This window comes from Schistocerca serialis, chromosome 7 (assembly GCF_023864345.2).
Source record: "Schistocerca serialis cubense isolate TAMUIC-IGC-003099 chromosome 7, iqSchSeri2.2, whole genome shotgun sequence".
NCBI classification, from domain to species: Eukaryota; Metazoa; Arthropoda; class Insecta; order Orthoptera; family Acrididae; genus Schistocerca; species Schistocerca serialis.
In genome coordinates, this window is record NC_064644.1 from 423,546,675 (window position 1) to 423,568,568 (window position 21,894).

The 21,894-nt window shown below is 41.7% G+C and overlaps 1 protein-coding gene across 1 annotated transcript in view; it reads right to left on the reverse strand.

The window, feature by feature from the left end:
* Positions 1-21,894, reverse strand: part of LOC126413132 (lutropin-choriogonadotropic hormone receptor-like) — a 932,298-nt gene that overhangs the window by 158,164 nt on the left and 752,240 nt on the right. The window contains exon 11 of the mRNA XM_050083024.1: positions 11,032-11,103. Coding sequence (XP_049938981.1) covers positions 11,032-11,103 — 72 coding nt within the window. The remainder of the gene's footprint in view (positions 1-11,031; positions 11,104-21,894) is intronic.

Here is a 21,894-nt window from a genome sequence, read left to right on the forward strand (position 1 = left end):
AATTAGAAACTAGTTCACATAATTTTGAAAGTGATGAAGAATACATCAAGACAGTTAAAGAGAAATTTGACATTGACTTAGATCATGATAGAATAAAGGAAAATCCTGGAAAACGAGCTGTTGCTAAGATATGTCTTAATTCATTATGGGGCAAATTTGGGCAAAGGCAAAATATGAGTCAAACAGAATATGTGACAGATTTGCAACGATTTTATAAGACATTACTGGATGATCGATTAGATAAATTAGATGTAAATTGTATTACAGAGTAGATGGTTCAGATGAGGTACAATTTCAAGGATTACTATGTGGAAAACAATGCAGCTGCATTCACTACATCAAATGGAAGGCTAAGATTGTATGATATGTTAGATAAACTTGGAGAATCTGTTGCATATTTTGATACTGATTCTGTAGTATATATTGATGATGGTAAAAATACTGTGGAAACAGGTTGAATGGACTAATGAATTAGGAAATAATTGGATTACAGATTGGGCTTCCACAATTCCCAAAAGTTACTATTATGAAAAAATGATAAGAAGACAGAAAGGAAGGTAAAAGGATTCACATTAAATTACAAGAATATTCAAAAGTTGAATGCTGAATCTATGATAAGGCTACCAGAAAGTGAAGTAAAAGAACATCAGATAACCAGACATGTTGATACTAAAAATCTGGTTAACAAACATGTTAAGAAAGAATTTTCATTTCAGTATGATAAAAGAGTTGTTCTAGAAAATTATGATAAGTGCCTTATGGTTATTGAATCTCTTCTAATTTTATATCTACAGATTTTGTTCAGTGTATTAAATCTGTAACTATTATTATTATTCAAATTTTCTGTAACAGTTCTGTTATGGAATATTTTTTGTTTGTTTGTTGTGGAGAGTCAATTTTGGACTTACATTTATAGAGGAAGAAATTTAATAGACTTGAAAAAAGTAGTTAGAATTAAAAAGGCAAAAAAGACATAAAATTTAATTGTTTTTGAAAAGCAGTTCTAAATATAGTAAAGTGATTTTCGCAACTCTAAGTGCTTTTGCTTCTTCTTTTTTCATTTTAATATTAAGCAATATATAAACATGATTCATTAATAAATATTTTGGACGACTTTTTTATGGCATCCGAAAAATCTTTTAATTGTAGACATTCTTTATCTTTTTCTTCCAATTGAAGCTGTAGTTGTTAGTTTGTTCATTTAATTCTATAGCTTGGTGTTGAGCACCTCCAGTTTTTAAAGATGGTGACATTAAACTAAAAATATGAAGAAATGAAGAAGCTTAAAAAGAATTATAGCGAATTTCACGATCCAAAGTTTGATGTGTAGCTTTTTGGGGCTACAGAATTTGATATATGACTGAAAATTTTACAAATTTGTAATCTTGTGGTTGTGTTAGCTTGCATCCGTTTATAAAAAATATTAGTAATTAGCTTGCTAGCGTGCTCAGCCTAGTCGTTTATAAGAAAATAAAAAATGTCATTAAATTATCTGCAAGTGCACCCAATCTGCCCACTTACTTCTAGTGTAGCTCACACTCCGGCCTACCTTCCTCTTCATAACGAATCCTACTCCCATTAAACTACTTTCTGCTGCTGTTGACAACACCCTATATTCATCTGACCAGAAATCATTGTCTTCTTTCCATTTCATTTCACTCGCTGACCCCCCACTATATCTAGATTGAGCCTTTGCATTTTCCTATTCAAATTTTCTATCTTCTGTGTCACGTTGAAACGCCTTATATACCACACGCGACTCATAGAACGTTATCCTTTCGTTGATTACTCAGTATTTTTGTCATAGTCACCTTCTACTTGGCAGTCTCCTCCCAAATATTCGAATGGGGACTAGTCCAGAACATTTTAACGAAATCTTTTAGCAAAATGGTAATACAGAATGATTGCAAATGTTTCGCTTTTTGGACAAATCGAGCTTAGTTTTTAAAGCGCTATTTGAATCACCAAAATTACTCCACGCAGGCTTTGGTTCTTTGTTTATTTCTTTTTCTGACAATACAGATATGGAACATTTCAGGGTTTTATATATACTTTTGATTCAGAAAAGCTGGAAAAAACGTATTGGTGCAAGAGTTGCTTGAAAAGAACCTTAATCTTTTCATCTACATCTACTTCTACATGATTACTCTGCAATTCACATTTAAGTGCTTGGCAGAGGGTTCATCGTACTATCTCTCTACCATTCCACTCCCGAACAGCGCATGGGAAAAACGAACACCTAAACCTTTCTGTTCGAGCTCTGATTTCTCTTATTTTATTTTGATGATCACTCCTACCTATGTAGGTTGGGCTCAACAAAATATTTTCGAATTCGGAAGAGAAAGTTGGTGACTGAAATTTCGTAAATAGATCTCGCCGCGACGAAAAACGTCTTTGCTTTAATGACTTCCATCCCAACTCGCGTATCATATCTGCCACTCTCTCTCCCCTATTACGTGATAATACAAAACGAGCTGCCCTTTTTTGCACCCTTTCGATGTCCTCCGTCAATCCCACTTGATGAGGATCCCACACCGCGCAGCAATATTCTAACAGAGGACGAACGAGTGTAGTGTAAGCTGTCTCTTTAGTGGACTTGTTGCGTCTTCTAAGTGTCCTGCCAATGAAACGCAACCTTTGGCTCGCCTTCCCCACAATATTATCTATGTGATCTTTCCAACTGAAGTTGTTCGTAATTTTAACACCCAGGTACTTAGTTGAATTGACAGCCTTGAGAATTGTACTATTTATCGAGTAATCGAGTTCCAACGGATTTCTTTTGGAACTCATGTGGATCACCTCACACTTTTCGTTACTTAGTGTCAACTGCCACCTGCCACACCATACAGCAATCTTTTCTAAATCTCTTTGCAACTGATACTGGTCTTCGGATGACCTTACTAGACGGTAAATTGCAGCATCATCTGCGAACAACCTAAGAGAACTGCTCAGATTGTCACCCAGGTCATTTATATACACTCCTGGAAATGGAAAAAAGAACACATTGACACCGGCGTGTCAGACCCACCATACTTGCTCCGGACACTGCGAGAGGGCTGTACAAGCAATGATCACACGCACGGCACAGCGGACACACCAGGAACTGCGGTGTTGCCCGTCGAATGGCGCTAGCTGCGCAGCATTTGTGCACCGCCGCCGTCAGTGTCAGCCAGTTTGCCGTGGCATACGAAGCTCCATCGCAGTCTTTAACACTGGTAGCATGCCGCGACAGCGTGGACGTGAACCGTATGTGCAGTTGACGGAATTTGAGCGAGGGCGTATAGTGGGCATGCGGGAGGCCGGGTGGACGTACCGCCGAATTGCTCAACACGTGGGGCGTGAGGTCTCCACAGTACATCGATGTTGTCGCCAGTGGTCGGCGGAAGGTGCACGTGCCCGTCGACCTGGGACCGGACCGCAGCGACGCACGGATGCACGCCAAGACCGTAGGATCCTACGCGGTGCCGTAGGGGACCGCACCGCCACTTCCCAGCAAATTAGGGACACTGTTGCTCCTGGGGTATCGGCGAGGACCATTCGCAACCGTCTCCATGAAGCTGGGCTACGGTCCCGCACACCGTTAGGCCGTCTTCCGCTCACGCCCCAACATCGTGCAGCCCGCCTCCAGTGGTGTCGCGACAGGCGTGAATGGAGGGACGAATGGAGACGTGTCGTCTTCAGCGATGAGAGTCGCTTCTGCCTTGGTGCCAATGATGGTCGTATGCGTGTTTAGCGCCGTGCAGGTGAGCGCCACAATCAGGACTGCATACGACCGAGGCACACAGGGCCAACACCCGGCATCATGGTGTGGGGAGCGATCTCCTACACTGGCCGTACACCACTGGTGATCGTCGAGGGGACACTGAATAGTGCACGGTACATCCAAACCGTCATCGAACCCATCGTTCTACCATTCCTAGACCGGCAAGGGAACTTGCTGTTCCAACAGGACAATGCACGTCCGCATGTATCCCGTGCCACCCAACGTGCTCTAGAAGGTGTAAGTCAACTACCCTGGCCAGCAAGATCTCCGGATCTGTCCCCCATTGAGCATGTTTGGGACTGGATGAAGCGTCGTCTCACGCGGTCTGCACGTCCAGCACGAACGCTGGTCCAACTGAGGCGCCAGGTGGAAATGGCATGGCAAGCCGTTCCACAGGACTACATCCAGCATCTCTACGATCGTCTCCATGGGAGAATAGCAGCCTGCATTGCTGCGCAGGGTGGATGTACACTGTACTAGTGCCGACATTGTGCATGCTCTGTTGCCTGTGTCTATGTGCCTGTGGTTCTGTCAGTGTGATCATGTGATGTATCTGACCCCAGGAATGTGTCAATAAAGTTTCCCCTTCCTGGGACAATGAATTCACGGTGTTCTTATTTCAATTTCCAGGAGTGTAGATCAGGAACAGCAGAGGTACCAGGACGCTTCGCTGGGCAACATCTGATATCACTTCAGTTTTACTCGATGATTTGCCGTCTATTACTACGAACTGAGACCTTCCTGACAGGAAATCACGAATCAAATCGCACAACTGAGACGATACCCCATAGGTCCGCAGCTTGATTAGAAGTTGCTTGTGAGGAAGGGTGTCAAAAGCTTTCCGGAAATCTAGAAATACGGAATCAACTTGAGATCCCCTGTCGATAGCGGCCATTACTTCGTGCGAATTCTCCTTTTGTGTTCGTAGGGAATCTAACTGGCAGAATAAACAGCAGATACCGTGCAATGTGTCATTGGAAGCTGAGTGATTGGATTTGTAACACTAGTCCTGATTAAAGCTGATGGAAAAGAACATCCGCCAAGGTCTTATAAAAACCACTGTACTGTAATTCTCCTGGAATGATTATCGGAAACCACGCAAAATTTGGAAGGCCGTAACAGGAAATCTAATCTTGCTCCTCCCGAACCGAAGAGTCCCCTTTCTTCTTGTGTTTATTTGTTACGCATATGCACAAGAACCATGCTACAAGTCATGCACGTTTACCTATATATTCACTTACCTTAGAACTTTTCTTAACAGCGCTTCAGTACAGTCCTCCTACTCCTCAGTTACAGAATTTTAGTGCCCAGAAAGTCTTACTAATCCATCGAAGACATCGCTTGTATTTATTGCCAAATAGCTTAGATGACGGAGGCAGAAATCTTTTTAAGCACTTTTTAATGCCAGTGTTGTCCAGTTATGTACGAAAATAGCTTCTTATCAGTATTACATTCACAGAAAGTCATAGATCACTTGAAATTCTAACTGCATGGTGTTAAATGCCTGACCAGGCACCATAATTCTGAGCAATGATGACAGTATTGGAAAACAGAGGAGAATTTGCTTTTAAAAACATACGCAAGAGAATGTGAACGCCTTACAGAGATGCTAATGACAATGGAGAACCACTGCATCGGAGAGGAGAACACGTTCTAAATGAAGCAGTCACCTAACCTCTACATTCAACAGGGAGAGAGGACCATTACAGTGTATGGTACCGTCATGTCATTACAGAGGAACACCAAGATGTGAGATTACTACCAGAACACACAAACATAGATATGCCAGAACACACAAACATAGATACCCTGTTCTTTGCCGCGACCAAATAAGTATTCACAAGGCAGAAAGTGAACTCTAGTTTTCAATACAACGTCTAAATCAAATATGTAAGAACTGCCATCTAAAAATTTCAGTAAAAAACTAAATTAATAGCTCTAAAAGGGAAGTTTACAGTCCGCTCCAAAATACTACTAGGTGAAATCCAATAAAATAGGTGTCATATATTCAGTGGTTACGTTGCGACACTAACTTTGAATATGAAACCGATGTCACTAATAAATGAAATAAGTTTCAAATGACATATGGAACTATGGGTGACAAGACAAGGATGAACTCAAAGTTAAAATTTTACAAATTAATAGATAATCCTATTATAACATATGGAATGGAATCTTAACCATCAACCAAGAAAGACAAAAGTAAAATACAGTAGGCCAAAAAGCAATTTTCAAATAAATGTAAAGGATTACTCGACATGGACCCAATGGAATACGTTTAGGATGAATTGAAATGTCGTCTTGGCATTAGATCGCAGCATTCAACATCACTACCTTCTCTGGTGTTGGCTGCTGAAAAATAATGGGCTGCCATTTCTTTATAGACATTCAGATACCTCACTGAAAGTTTTCCCAGCAGAGTTGAAGCCGTCATAAAGGCGAAGGGTGGGCACCCCCAATATTGATGATGATGAGATCCCTTACTCCGAGGAGCGCCGACTAAGCAAGGCCCTAGCGGAGGTGGTTTGCCATTGCCTTCCTCCGACCCACAATATTAATGTCCAGTAATATGTGACCGGATGCTATTGATCAGTGTATCAACAGAATGGAGGAAGACAGTTTGGGCAAACAAGTAATCCATTATAAAACAATAGGAATGACAGGTATCGGATAATCGAGGAACGGTTTTAGCGAAGACGGAAGAGACTGTAAGTTTTCTCCATAAAGAGGAGAAGAAGACACAATTACGGGTAGCACTTGATGGCAGGAAGTCGGCCACGTCATTTTCGGAGGAACTATCCAGACATCTGAAGTATGAGACTCAGGGAACTCAAGGAACAACCTAATTCTGGATGGCGGGAGGAGGTTTCGATCATAATTTATCCAATCCAGTGCTTTAACCATTGCGCTACCTTGCTCGGTTGATTATCATGCATGCAGAATGACGCACAAATCTCAAAATTAGAATTTTTAAAGTGAACAGCTTCATGAGGCTGTCATAGACAACACTGAAATGACATCGTTAAGAAATTATCACGCATATAGACTTGCAGATGACTATTACTTGATGCCAAGATATTTCAAATCCTTCTCAAGATAAATAATTATAAATTAATGTGCGTATGTATACGTAAATATCAAACATTGTCTGACTATGATGTCTGTCACTGCAGTGAGAGAGAAACGTGTCGAGCACATAAGGCGTAGCCAGCACGTAAATCTATATGTGGGGAAGGCTGAAGCCAGATACATTAATTGGAAGAATCTTAAGCATTACAGAGGTGACTTATAAAACTGGTTCGACGAAGTTTTAAGGAGTGGACGACGCGCGAGACTCCTACCAACGTGGATTAACTGAAAAGACGGAGAATTTACAAGAAAGAGCTGTGCAGTTCATGAGAGATTCGTCTAGACACCGCGAGAGGGCCACCTAACTGCTCAAACTCCACTGAAAGAGCTACCACGAAAGGAAAGTGCTTCTCGCTGAGTCTTACCCACAAAATTTCTAGAGTCCACGTATTTTAGCATGTTCTGAGTTTGCTAATTCGACTCATATGGTGTACTAGCTGAGTACGCGGCGTTGCCCGGATGTGTATTTATTCTGATTCTACCCTCATTGTTGATCTCCTCAACTATCCTCTCTATTAATTTTCCTGCTCCCCCTCTCTGCCCATCTTCTCCTACGCCTCTCTCTGTGCATCTCGTCCTCCCTCCTCTCTCTGACCATCTGCTCCTTTTTCTCTCCATTTCCCCCCTCACTGTGTCCATCTCCCCCTTCCTCATATCTGTGTCTATGTCCTCCTTCCCCCTGTCTGTATGTTTATCTCTTCCTCCCACATTGTCTCTCCACGCTATAACACAATAGGAGGCTGCTGGCTTTTACCCCCCCCCCTCCCCCTCCCCAAACAATATCCAAACAATATTTCTTTCCCGATTGTAATATGTGTATCACATTTGGTAAACAACAATCCAGGGGTTTTGGAGGAGCGTTTCAGCCGTGGCTTTGCCAGAGCACGCACATGTCACATGTATTTCACATATTTTTAACATTATTTACTCATATTTGGCCGGCGGCGGTGGCCGAGCGGTTCTAGGCGCTTCAGTCCGGAACCGCGCAAGTGCTACGGTCGCAGGTTCGAATCCCGCCTCGGGCATGGATGTGTGTGACGTCCTTTGGTTAGTTAGGTTTACGTAGTTCTAAGTTCCAGGGGACTGATGACCTCAGATGTTAAGTCCCATAGTGCTCAGATCCATTTGAACCATTTGAACTCATATTTGTACACATATTTCACCAGTCCCTGTATAGAACACGTTCCTGCAATTTCGATTTCACGCAGCTCAATGTCTGTGACGCCATATCTCCTGGACAAGGTGTCGTACAATGATATAATTTTGCACGTACATTCAGTGGTACATTTTTATACTATCTGCGAAATGTGTTACGAGTAGATTTAGTGGCAAAGAGATAATCAATAAAATAGTCATCCATGACACAGCAGTTCTTCACGCATTTCAGTGTTTATGACATCATGTGTCCTGAAACATATGTCGTACAATACCATTTTGAAGGAATATGGTCGACATATATGGATATTATCCACGAATTTCGTTATGAATAGAATTAGTAGGAGAAAAGTAATAAATTGAAAAGTTATGCGTGATGCGGCAGTTTTGAATGCATCTCTGTGTATGACGTAGTATCTCCTGAAATATGTGCCACACAATGATTTAATTTTGCAGCCACATTAAATGGTATACATGAATACCGTCTCCGAAATGTATCACGAATGCTGTTAGTAGCAAAGAAGTAACAAATTAAAACGCCATGCCTCATGCTGCAGATTTAGTACATGAACTGCGAAATGAAGTGAGCTGTAAGCTTCTTCCCTGATCATTTTGTGTGCGTTGGCAGCGTGAAGAAGTTTCGTCAAGGTTTGAAATGATATGTAAAGTTTGTTGCAAGTCACTAAGTGCTCTTATTTTTAAATACTGGAAGAATAAAATTTGCGGATTCGCGCGTCATGAGCTACAATACTTTTTCAATACCTCCCCCCCCCCCCCAATTTCATAGCTTCAAATTGTTCAAATGGCTCTGAGCACTATGGGACTTAACATCTGAGGTCATCAGTCCCCTAGAACTTAGAACTACTTAAACCTAACTAACCTAAGGACATCACACACACCCATGCCCGACGCAGGATTCGAACCTGCGACCGTAGCGGTCGCGCGGTTGCAGACTGAAGCGCCTAGAGCCGCTCTGCCACACAGTTTCATAAGTAGTTAGTTTAGTTCTTTCTCCCACAGAAATTCCCTCCAAACAGTAAGTGATATGTACAATAGATTTGGTTGAAATCGGCCCAGTGATTTAGGAGGAGATACGGCACATATGTACATACATATATGCATACATTCATTTTCATGATGTGTACTGTATATACCGACCGAGGTGGCGCAGTGGTAGCGCACTGAATTCGTATTCAGGAGGACTACTGTTCAGACCCGCGTCCGGCCGACTTGATTTGGATTTTCCGTGATTTCCCTAAATCGCTTCAGGCAAATGCCGGGATGGCTCTTTTGAAAGGGCACGGCCGACTTCCTTCCCCATCCTTCCCTAATCCGATGGGGTCGATGACCTCGCTGTTTGGTCCCCTCCTCCAAATCAACCATCCGAGCTCGTGGTCTCGCGGTTGCGTTCTCGCTTTCCGAGCACGGGGTCCCGCGTTCGATTCCCGGCTGGGACAGGGATTTTCACCTGCCTCGAGATGACTGGGTGTTTGTGTAGTCCTCATCATTTCATCATCATCCACGAAAGTGACGAAATTGGACTGAGCAAATGACTGAGAAATCAGCGCGCAGTTGAGCGCCCCACAAACCAAACATCATAATCATCATCATCCAAATCAACCAATCAACCATGATATGTATGGCTTGTGTACCTTTGACTTACAACTGCATTATGTAAAATGCTGCTCTGACTTAATGCCATAAGAGTGTCGTGCTTTTAGATTAAATCACTGAACCGAAAGAAGTGGCGTACCGGTATGCCACTGGACTCCCATACGTGAGGTAGGTTGTCCATCTATTAGTCCGCCCATCTAGATTTAGGTTTATCGTAGTTTACCTAAATCATCTACGGCAAGTAGCGAGATGGTTCCATTAAAAAAGGAAAAGGCTTGTTTTCTTGCACAGTCCGAGCATGTGCTCCATATCTAATGACCTCTTCGTCGAGGGGATGTTCATCCCTAATATCCGTTCTTCCCAGGCACAAATTTCATAGTAGATGGAAGTAGGTGGAAATCGAAGGACGCCGAATAGAATGAAAAGCGTGAATATTCTAGCAACTCTCACTTCTATACCTCGGTTTTCCCAATGCCAAAATACTTTTGCGGGCAGGTAATTGTCCTATGGAAGCCGATCCCTCTTCCCACGTCCTTTGTAATACAGTTGATGGGTAAGATCAGATACTGTATTACTTCTAGCGACTTGTTCAACACTAGCCATAATCTTTCTGGCAGATGAAATCGACTTCACACACAAGCAAACTAGATACAACTCGTTCCTTTGATTGATATTCAATTTTTTGAAGCAGTGAATCCTCGTCCAACCCACAGTTGCAAACAAGTTGATGGGCTTTTCGTCAGCGTTCAATAAACGCAGCACCCGTTTTGCATAAAGCCTACTCATAGTTAAATCTCCATGTGGACGTAACATATACTTTCTTCCGACTGAATGACACGGTAGATTTTTCATAAAATTTTAATCACTTGTGTTCAGCACCGCATTATTCACTATCTCGGCGGTTTTTTAAGTTTATGATGTTAAAATCGAGTACTGCTATATTGGGATTTAATAACTCATTTCTGAATTGCTGAAAATGACGGGATATACACTTATGAACCTTCACCTACACTAAATGAATTTTTATTGATACTAAATCTTCCTACATCAGCTGACTCTAACTCACATTATTACGCAACATATTCGTATTTCAATGTAAGGAAATAAAATGTAATTGATGTCAATGCCATCTCTGTGGTATATCGATAAATTACGTCTTTGCTCTGATATACGTAAAGTTATAATAGCAATCAAGATAAAATACATAGTATCAGTGTTTATTAGTTATTCTAACAAAATGATTTCACTGTGGTTGTAATAATGGCTGCTAGAAAGTAGACAGATGAATTTAGTGTGGCCAAAGCAATATTACTAAAGACCCTTGAAGTGTATGAATATTAAAGGATTAAATATCTACAAGCTGTACTTACAGATCTTCCAGCTGCGTGAAGGGCAGGAAAGCTTCTGGATGGATGTCGGTGATGCCGTTGTTCTCCAGGTCCCTAAAACAATAATAACTAACTATAAATGTGATGAACGAGAGATGTTAATGACAAAGAGTTAAATGCTTGATAAAAACAATATCTTGAACACATTGTGTACGTCAGACTCACTTACAAGAGAGTACTGCTACTGTACAATTACGGTCTTCACGAGCATTGTGTAACTACTATGTATTCCATTACACAACGACAAATCATTGGAATAACAATGTTTCTGAAAGCTCCACTGATGACACTTAGCCAAAGCGAAGTACATATTGCCCGACACTAATTGGAACACTATCGCTCCACACAGGATACCAATGCGAACTGAGTATTGTCAATGAGTTTTGATACATTCGCTCTCCTCCTTCGTCATACCCAATCTGGGAACCCTAGGCGCTGCGCCAGCACCAGAAACAAAATTGACAAAACTTTGGTGTTACTGCAGGAATCAGCATTTAAAAGGATTATGACCATTCAATTCCTGCACTGCGTTTTGATCGAATTACCACTCGAATTAAAATTATTACTACTGTTGTTGTTGTTGTGGTCTTCAGTCCTGAGACTGGTTTGATGCAGTTCTCCATGCTACTCTATCCTGTGCAAGCTTCTTCATATCCCAGTACCTACTGCAACCTACATCCTTCTGAGTCTGCTTAGTGTATTCATCTCTAGGTCTCCCTATACGATTTTTACCCTCCACGCTGCCCTCTAATACTAAATTGGTGATCCCTTGATGCCTCAGAACATGTCCTACCAACCGATCCCTTCTTCTAGTCAAGTTGTGCCACAAACTCCTCCCCAATTCTATTCAATACCTCCTCATTAGTTATGTGATCTACCTATCTAATCTTCAGTATTCTTCTGTAGCACCACATTTCGAAAGCTTCTATTCTCTTCTTGTCCAAACTGTTTATCGTCCATGTTTCACTTCCATACATGGCTACACTCCACACAAATACTTTCAGAAACGACTTCCTAACACTTAAATCCATACAGTAAAACTGCACGCCCTCGGGAAAAATTACGGCTGTAGTTTCCCCTTGCTTTCAGCCGCTCGCAGTACCAGCACAGCAAGGCCGTTTTGGTTAGTGTTACAAGGCCAGAACAGTCGATCATCCAGACTGTTGCCCCTGCAACTACTGGAGAGGCTGCTGCCCCTCTTCAGGAACCACACTTTTGCCTGGCCTCTCAACAGACACCCCTCCGTTGTGGTTGCACCTACGGTACGGCTACCTGTATCGCTGAGGTACGCAAGCCTCCCCACCAGCGGCAAGGTCTATGGTTCATGGGGGGTTATTAATATTATGATTTTTTAATTAATCCTTGTATTGGCCAACAATATACAGATTTTTAATTACTGTTATTTTCATCGTGATTATAGATTTCCATACATCTATGTGTTGCTTTGGATTTACGACGGCACATCAATATATATATGCTCGATTTTCCACCTAACAGAGATCACGAAGGGTCAAATGTGCTTCAACAACTCGGCGTCCAGGTATCCCAACGCACAAATCATTTTAGCTCTGTCCACTAGACTTTTAATTACACCTCTATATGATGATTGGAATCCTTATGCAACTATCTGTCGGTATGTGTAACCTTCCGAATGTCTTTATGTTTCAAGCTGCCATCAGTCTGTCTCATAACGGAGACATCCAAGATGGATATGTCGTTGTCTTTCTCCATTTCCATGGTAAACTGGATTTTAGGATTTATACTATTTAAATAACAAAAGAATTCCTCTGAACCTTTTTTGTCATGTGACCAAACCATAATTGTGTCATCCACGTATCGATACCATCGACATGATTTCTTATTCGCTCTTTCCAGAGCTAATAGTTCGAATTTTTCCATGTAAAAATTGGCGATCGTAGGACTCAATGTGTTACCCATAGCCACACCATCAACCAGCTCATAAAACTCATCCTCCCGCTGGAACTGACAAGAGGTGAAACAGTGTCTGAAAAGAGCAGTCAAATCTGGTGAGAAAACATCCGCTATGTAAACCATAACTTCGTTACGCGGAATCATCGTAAATAAAGACACTGTGTCAAAACTGACAAGAATATCCTCAGAAGCCAAAGTTAGTCTCTTCAGTTTCTCAATGAAATGACATATGTCTTTTACATAAGAATCAGTTCGGCCAATATGTGGTTGTAAACAAGATGCCAGATATCTTGCTATTTGGTACGTTGGAGAGTTAATAGCACTGACAATGGGTCTCAGAGGAAGGTTAATCTTATGAACTTTAGGTAGGCCATAAAGTCTGGGACACATAGCTTCACTCCTCAACAAACCTTTCTTCTCCTCCTTTTGAATTGAAGTAGATGATTTTATCAGCGTATTTGTTTTTCTCAATATGCAAGTAGTAGGGTCTTTCTTACGTTTATTATATTGTCCTGACGTTAAGAGATCCAAAATCTTACTTCTATAATCCTGTTTATTCATAACAACAGTAACATTGCCTTTGTATTTATATCTCTGAAGCCCTTCCCTCACCTTTCGTTAGGTTACCTTCCAAAGGTTTACTACAGCACAAGACCCTGGTGGTTTCGATTCGAATTCCATTTGCAGTTTCTTTGGGGAGGGTTCTATCCCTGCTTCTACGTTCGCAATTATCTCCTCAACTGGTACTTTGGTAGGCGTAATGGCAAAGATTTCTCCTCTTGCAAGGACCGAAATTTCATCGTAGACAATAGTAAAAAAAAAAAAAATAGTTTCAAATGGCTCTAAGCACTATGGGACTTCAATCTGAGGTCATCAGTCCCTTAGACTTAGAACAACTTAAACGTAACTAACCTAAGGACCACACATACAACCATGCCCGAGGCAGGATTCGAACCTGCGACCGTAGCAGCAGCTCGGTTCCGGACTGAAGCGCCTAGAGCCGCTCGGCCACAGCGGCCGGTAAGACAATACACCCTGTGATTTATTAATAACAGCATCTGACAACGTTACTAATACTTAGCACATTAGGTTGTAATTTATCAAACTTCTTCTTGTGCCTTCAAGTAGTTACTTCTATTATACAGAGTGATCCATTGATAGTGAACGCGCCAAATATATCACGAAATAAGTATCAAACGAAAAAACTACAAAGAACGAAACTCGTCTAGCTTGAAGGGGGAAACCAGATGGCGCTATGGTTGGCTCGCTAGATGGCGGTGCCATAGGTCAAACAGATATCAACTGAGTTTTTTTAAGTAGGAACCCATATTTTTTAGTACATGTTCGTGTAGTACGTAAAGAAATATGAATGTCTTAGTTGGACCACTTTTTTCGCTTTGTGATGGATGGCGCTGTAATAGTCACTAACGTATAAGTACGTGGTATCCGCCAGTGCGGACGATATTTGCTTCGTGACACATTACCCGTGTTAAAATGGACCATTTACCAACTGCGGAAAAGGTCGATGTCGTGTTGATGTATGGCTATTGTGATCAAAATGCCCAACGGGCGTATGCTATGTATGCTGCTCGGTATCCTGGACGACATGATCCAAGTATCCGGACCGTTCGCCGGATGGTTACACGAAGCGTTCAGCCTCATGTGAAACGTCAACCACGACTTGCAACAAATGATGATGCCCAAGTAGGTGTTTTAGCTGCTGTCGCGGTTAATCCTCACATCAGTAGCAGACAAATTGCGCGAGAATCGGGAATCTCAAAAACATCGGTGTTGAGAATGCTACATCAACATCGATTGCATCCGTACCATATTTCTATGCACCAGGAATTGCATGGCGACGACTTTGAACGTCGTGTGCAGTTCTGCCACTGGCCACAAGAGAAATTACGGGACGATGACAAATTTTTTGCACGCGTTTTATTTAGCGACGAAGCGTCATTCAGTAACAGCGGTAATATAAACCGGCATAATGTGCGCTATTGGGAACGGGAAATCCACGATGGCTGCGACAAGTGGAACATCAGCGACCTTGGCGGGTTAATGTATGGTGCGGCATTATGGGAGGAAGGACAACTGGCCCCCATTTTATCGATGGCAATCTAAATGGTGCAATGTATGCTGATTTCCTACGTAATTTTCTACCGATGTTGCTACAAGATGTTTCACTGCATGACAGAATGGCGATGTGCTTCCACCATGAAGGATGTCCGGCACATAGCTCGCGTGCGGTTGAAGCGGTATTGAATAGCATATTTCACGGCAGGTGGATTGGTCGTCGAAGCACCATACCATGGCCCTCACGTTCACCGGATCTGACGTCCCCGGATTTCTTTCTGTGGGGAAAGTTGAAGGATATTTGCCATCGCGATCCACCGACAACGCCTGCCAACATGCGTCAGCGCATTGTCAATGCATGTGCGAACATTACAGAAGGCGAACTACTCCCTGTTGAGAGGGATGTCGTTACACGTATTGCCAACTGCATTGAGGTTTGATGGACATCATTTTGAGCATTTATTGGATTAATGTGGTATTTACAGGTAATCACGCTGTAACAGCATGCGTTCTCAGAAGTGATACGTTCACAAAGGTACATGTATCACATTGGAACAACCGAAATAAAATGTTCAAATGTAGCTACGTTCTGTATTTTAATTTAAAAAAACCTACCTGTTATCAACTGTTCATCTACAATTGTGAGCCATATGTTTATGACTATTACAGCGCCATCTATCACAAAGCGAAAAAAGTGGTCCAACTAAAACATTCGTATTTCTTTACGTACTACACGAATGTGTAATAAAAATGGGGGTTCCTATTTTAAAAAAACGCAGGTGATATCCGTATGACCTATGGCAGCGCCATCTAGCGGGCCAACCATAGTGCTATCTGGTTTCCCCCTTCAATCTAGACGAGTTTCGTTCTTTGTAGTTTTTTTCGTTTGAGGCTTATTTCGTGAGATATTTGGCCCGGTCACGATCAATGGACCATCCTGTAGATTACATCGACCTAAACGTCAGGTAATCTCTTTTATTCCACAGATCTACCGATACCTTGCTAGCAATGAGTAAATGTAGTTGCAGTAACTTACGGTCTACAGAATCCATCTCTCGTCTTGTAAGATGTATCCTTTCACGGAGCAACTATGATTATGTGTAATCACAAATCCGTTGTATGATTATACACATTTCATGTATATAGGTGTTGTAGCTACCTCTCGCTCCTCCTAAAATAAAACTACTGAACTGTCATCTAGGCTCGCTGTGACATAGATAAAAAGTTTCAACCCTTCTAAAGCTGCCCAAGTTGACTATTCGTGACGTGACTGTAAACGCGAAGAAACAACCACAGGCAGACCTCACGTACTGGCGGACAGCGCCGTCAAGCATTGCGGAGGATGGTTGTAAAAAACCACACGTGACCTCCAAGGGTAGAATGGTCGAATAGCTCCTCCAAAGCCACACACTTCCGTAATCAGTGCTAAGCGATGTTTGAGGTTGTGTAAGGAGCGAAGTCTATGGGCAGTGGATGACTGGAAACTAGTAATTTGGAGTGAAGAATCACGCTATTTCCTGTGGTAATCCGATGGAAGGCTTGGGTTTGGCGAATGTCTGGAGAACATTATACGGATAGTGCCAATACTGAAGTACTGAAGGGGGGGATGTTAGGGTGTCAAGAGTGTTTTTCGTTGGAAGAGAGTAGTCCCCTTACTGAGTCTAAAAAAACACTACATGTGGAAGGACATGAACACTTTTTACAGCATAATGGGCTGCGTAGAGGAACAATTCGGAGATGATGATTGTGTCCGCATTGATATGAACCCCGTAACAAAGCATCGTCTGTGAGTCAACGATTTGGGACAATAACGTTCCTGAAATTGACTGACCCATTCAGAGTCCCCACCTGAACCCAATGGAACGCTTTTGGGATGATATAGGATATCAGCTCCGCACGTGACTCCTGCGACCAACATAACTACCTTCTCTGGTTCTGAATCTTGAGGAAGAATGGACTGCCATTGCTCCATAGAAATTCAGACATCTCAGTGTCTTCAGCAGGGTTCAAGTCGCCGTAAATGCGATAAGTGTCCGGATACGTTTGATCGGTGGTGTACTTGCTATAAGTTACTGGTTTTTTTTTAAAGAGTTTCAGAAATTTCTTTCCCAAAATGTGTTAGGTAGCATCGGCCATGGCGTGTTACTCTCTCGCATAGAGAGTCCAGACAACCCATTTAGCCGAATTAAGGGAAGAGGAACTCATTATGTCTAGGCTGGAGAAGAGTCCCGCTCCCGGAACCCGGAAAACGGCACTGGAATTCACAACAGCAACCAGCTCTAGTCGACGGGCATGCTTCGGTAATGATAGTTACGAGATCAAGACCTAGATTGCATTAGAAAACATATAGAAACAGGATGAATAAGTAGAGATGAAGACTGCAATGTTTGGTAAAGTAGGGAGGAAGCCTTTATCCCTCATTGCATTTCAAACGGCTGATAATGAGGTTGAAATATATGCATGTACGAGGGAATATTGAGTTAGTGATGCTTCGTGCTAGAAAACAGGAAAATGGTGATTAGATGTTCAATCAGGTGTGTGACGTTAATTACCAGTGCAGAATGTTGGTGAGAGAGGCGATTCATGGGGCTAACAGAGAAACGAACGCGGGATCGCAGCACGGTGGATGCTGGCGGTCGCATTATTCCGGACGTGTGTTCCCATGTCAGCGGTAATTATGCGTCAACACTCCCGTAATGGATTCGCTGTTTGCAGCTGCTGTGTTCCTGACTTACAATGCGCGCAAGTGCGGTCTTCTACACATCCCGACAAGTTACTCGCATTCATTTGCAAAAATCTTCCTTTTTGGAATATCTTCGTCGACAGGCAGAAACCGATGCACAACATTACGCTGTTGCTTTTTTATAGCAATCCGTTTCCTGTATGCAAAGCGTTGATGGAGACAGTAGTGATTTAAGCAAAACCTGTAAGTTTCAAAAATGCCGGTACTCTGAGGTTTAACTTACAAAAAGAGATTCGTTATAGGTTACGCAAATTGAAGCTTAAAGCGAAATTTTTAAATGCATATTTATGATGTTGATATTTGTGAATGTCGGATTAAATAAGCAAAGAAGTTGAAAGAATGAACTCCGACTGTCGGCCATAAATATGGATATATTGAATTAAAAAAAATATTTTGTGTACGGTAGTTTTCTGGACCTGTTTGCCCTTGGACACTACTTCAGATAGTGGTCTATATAGTCTTATTGTACAATGAACAGAATTTAAAAGCGGAAAAACTAACAGCCATGAGAGACATCCGGTGTGTATTTGTGTGTTATGTCCCTGTTACAGAATTTTTTTCCCAATCGCACTGTCATTATGTTTGTTTTATGTTGTATGTGTGTGTGTGTGTGTGTGTGTGTGTGTGTGTGTGTGTGTGTGTGTGTGTGTGTGTGTGTGTGTCTGTCCAAGTATCAACTATAAATCACGGCGCAGAACACGTGAACTTCGTAATTTTTTGTCCGATAGATTTAATTTGTATGTCATATGCACACTTTCACTAATAAAACTATGACCTGCTTGTATACATATGTTAACGATACACGCTAGTTTCCAACGAACCACCGATGGAATATTCCATTTCAACCAACCCTAATTCGTTATTTATCGCGATGAACTCAGAAATGGAATGCAAACCACTGAACTGTATCAGCTGTGTAGTGCGAAGTACGATTTTCTTCTGTTTCACTTAGGAATATTAATTCTAAGCTAAGAGATGCACCTTCTGGACAGAATTTTCGGATTTACGGGACCTCTGTGAAGTATGCGTTAAGGGGAACCACACTTTCCTGATTTTATAAAATGCATTTTAACTATCAGCTATTTATTCGTCCCATTAATCATCTACCAGTTTCGGTTATGAAACATCATCCAGGATGAAGGTTACAACAGATTAGGTAAAAGCCTCCCGTTTTCATTTGAGGCTGAACAATATCGGAATTATACAGTCAAATTGTAATAACATCTGACATATTTTGTCTGAGAATACTGACAGTCATATCTCACACCAAACAGCCAGACATAATGTGTGTTCGTACAATTTCACTGTATAATTTCACTGCTGTTCATTATCAAAGGGATATGAGGTGCTTTCAGCTAATCAGTTGCACCCTACATTCTTGATGATGGTTAATAACCGAAACTGGTAGATGATTAATGGGACAAATAAACAGCTAATGTTTGAAATGCATTTTATAAAATACTTTACGGCTGTTGAACCACACTTTATGGAAACATTACATCTTCCTATTAATCATATCTTTTCTTCTTTGTCAGATAACTTCAATATGTCTTGTATATTTGAAAAAAGTGGACAAATGTTTTCTGAAAAGATTTGTCTAAAAGCAAAAAATGAAAAAACAGATGACAGAAAAACTTGATGTATCTTTAAATTATACTCGAAATCAAGTAAAGCAAATGATGGGCCGAATAAGAATTTAAAGTTCAATGTTTAACTTGAAATTTTGAAGAGTATTAGATGATATTTGCCAAGGGCCTTGCCGCAGTAGTCACACCGGTTACCGTCAGATCACTGAAGTTAAACACTGTTGGGCTGGGCTAGCAATGGGATGGGTGACCATTCGTTCTGCCGAACGCTGTTGGCAAGCGGGCTGCACTCAGCCTTTATGAGGCAAACCGAGGAGCTACTTGATAGAGAAGCAGCGGCTCCGGTCCCATAAACTGATATACGGCCGGGAGAGCGGTGTGCTGATCACATGCTCCTCTATGCCCGCAGTCAGTGACGCTTGTAGGCTTCATGGCCTGTTCGGGCGGAGTTTGGTATTAGATAATACTTGTCTGGTGAATTATATATACCGTCCAGTCTACTGTTGTGTGGGCTTCAGATGCCACTGTTATGTGATGCTACGACGCGTCAAATGTTTCTTTAATCTGTTTTATTTGTATTCCACTTTTTTATTCTCTAGTTTTGTTCAGAATACATGAAACATATTTCAGTATCGATCGATATACTATTATTATTAAGAGCCTATAGATCAAGAGAAGACAGAGAAGTTTCAATTTATGTTGTGATTTGGTACTTATTTCATTTTTTGAGCTTTAAAGAACGAAAGAATTCGTCTGCCCAAGTAGACCATTCTCGATGCAGTTCATTTTCTTTCTTTTTTTTTTCAGAACTAGACCTCATGCTGGTCAATTTGGTACCTCATTTGTCCGTTTTCCATTCTTCATTTATCTACCAGAATTCGAACAAAAGTCCACTATACGAGGTGCAACAGATCTTTCTATTGGTGACTGAGGATCGTGTACTCAACAACAACACTTCAGTATTTACTTCATTATCCGACTAATAATTATAGCTATTAGCAGTAACACATTTTTAATTGCAGAACCAGTGGTCTATGGGTGGCGCCTTTGATTAAGACTCAAAACTTCCTCGGTCCTGTGTTCGAACACCGAAACTGCTTAAATTTTGAATAAAAATCATCAGTAATGGAGTCTGAAGATTTCCGACATAAGAATTCACCCTTTTTCTGCCAACGGCCTTGTCAAAATAGGACCGTGCAGCGGACAGAGCTTCAAGGCACCTTCTAGCCCTTAGAGTTGGAAACTGTCCCTAAAAGTGGAAGAATCAGCAATGATTAACGGTATGAAGGTGCAGAAGGCAATGGAAAACACTGCATTAAAGATACATAATGTGTATCTAAGGAACATGTGGCCTGTAAATGATAAACTGTCGTGATGATCTCTCCATTGGCAAAAGATTCCCGAATCGGATCTCCGGGCGGATACTGCCAAAGGGGAGGTGATCATGAGAAACAGTTTGAATATCCATCGAAAGTAGAACATTCTACGAGTCGGGGCGTGAAAAATCAGAAGTATGAACGTAGTAGGGAATCACGAAAATATGAAAAGGGAAATGCTAATGATCAATCTGGATATAATAGGGGTCAGTTAAGTGAAATGGAACGAAGATAAGGATTTCTGGTCAGATGAGAGTAGGGTAATATCAACAGCAACAGGAAATGGTGTAACGGGAGTAGGATTCGTTATGGTTCAAATGGTTCGGATGGCTCTGAGCACTATGGGACTTGACATCTGAGGTCATCAGTCCCCTAGAATTTAGAACTACTTAAACCTAACTAACCTAAGGACATCAAACACATCCATGCCCGAGGCAGGATTCGAACCTGCGACCGTAGCAACCGCATTGTTCCGGACTGAAGCGCCTAGAACTGCTCGGCCACAGCGGCGGGCGATTCGTTATGAATAGGAAGGTACGGCAGAGAGTGAGTTACTGTGAACAGTTCAGTGACAGGGCTATTTTCATCAGAATCGTTAGAAACAAACATTGACGTGCCGACGTCTCAAGCGGAAGGTGAAGAGATAAAATGTGTGGGGTACTGAACGGTTAATTCAGTACGCAAAGACAGATGTGAATCTAATAGTTATGGTGGATTGGAATGTGGTTGTAGCGGAAGGAGTAGAAGAAAGAGTTAGGGAAATTTTAGTTTTTATACTCGTAATGAGAAAGTAGAAAGACTAATTGAGTTTTGCATTAAAATTTATCTAGTAACTGTGAATAATCTGTTCAAGATCACAAGAGAAGGAAGTGTACTTGGAAAGGGCCGAGAGATACGGACAGATTTCAGTTAGATTACGTCATTTTCAGGAGAGATTCTGAAACCAGATACTGGACGGTAAGGCGTACCGAGGAGCAGGTATAAGACTCACATTACAGTTTAGTTGTGATGACGAGTAGGCTGAAGTTAAAGAGATTAATCAGGAAGAATCGTTGCGGAAAGAAGAGGGATACGGAAGCACTAAGGAATTAAGAGAGACGCTTGAAGTTCTCCTAAGTTATAGATATTACGA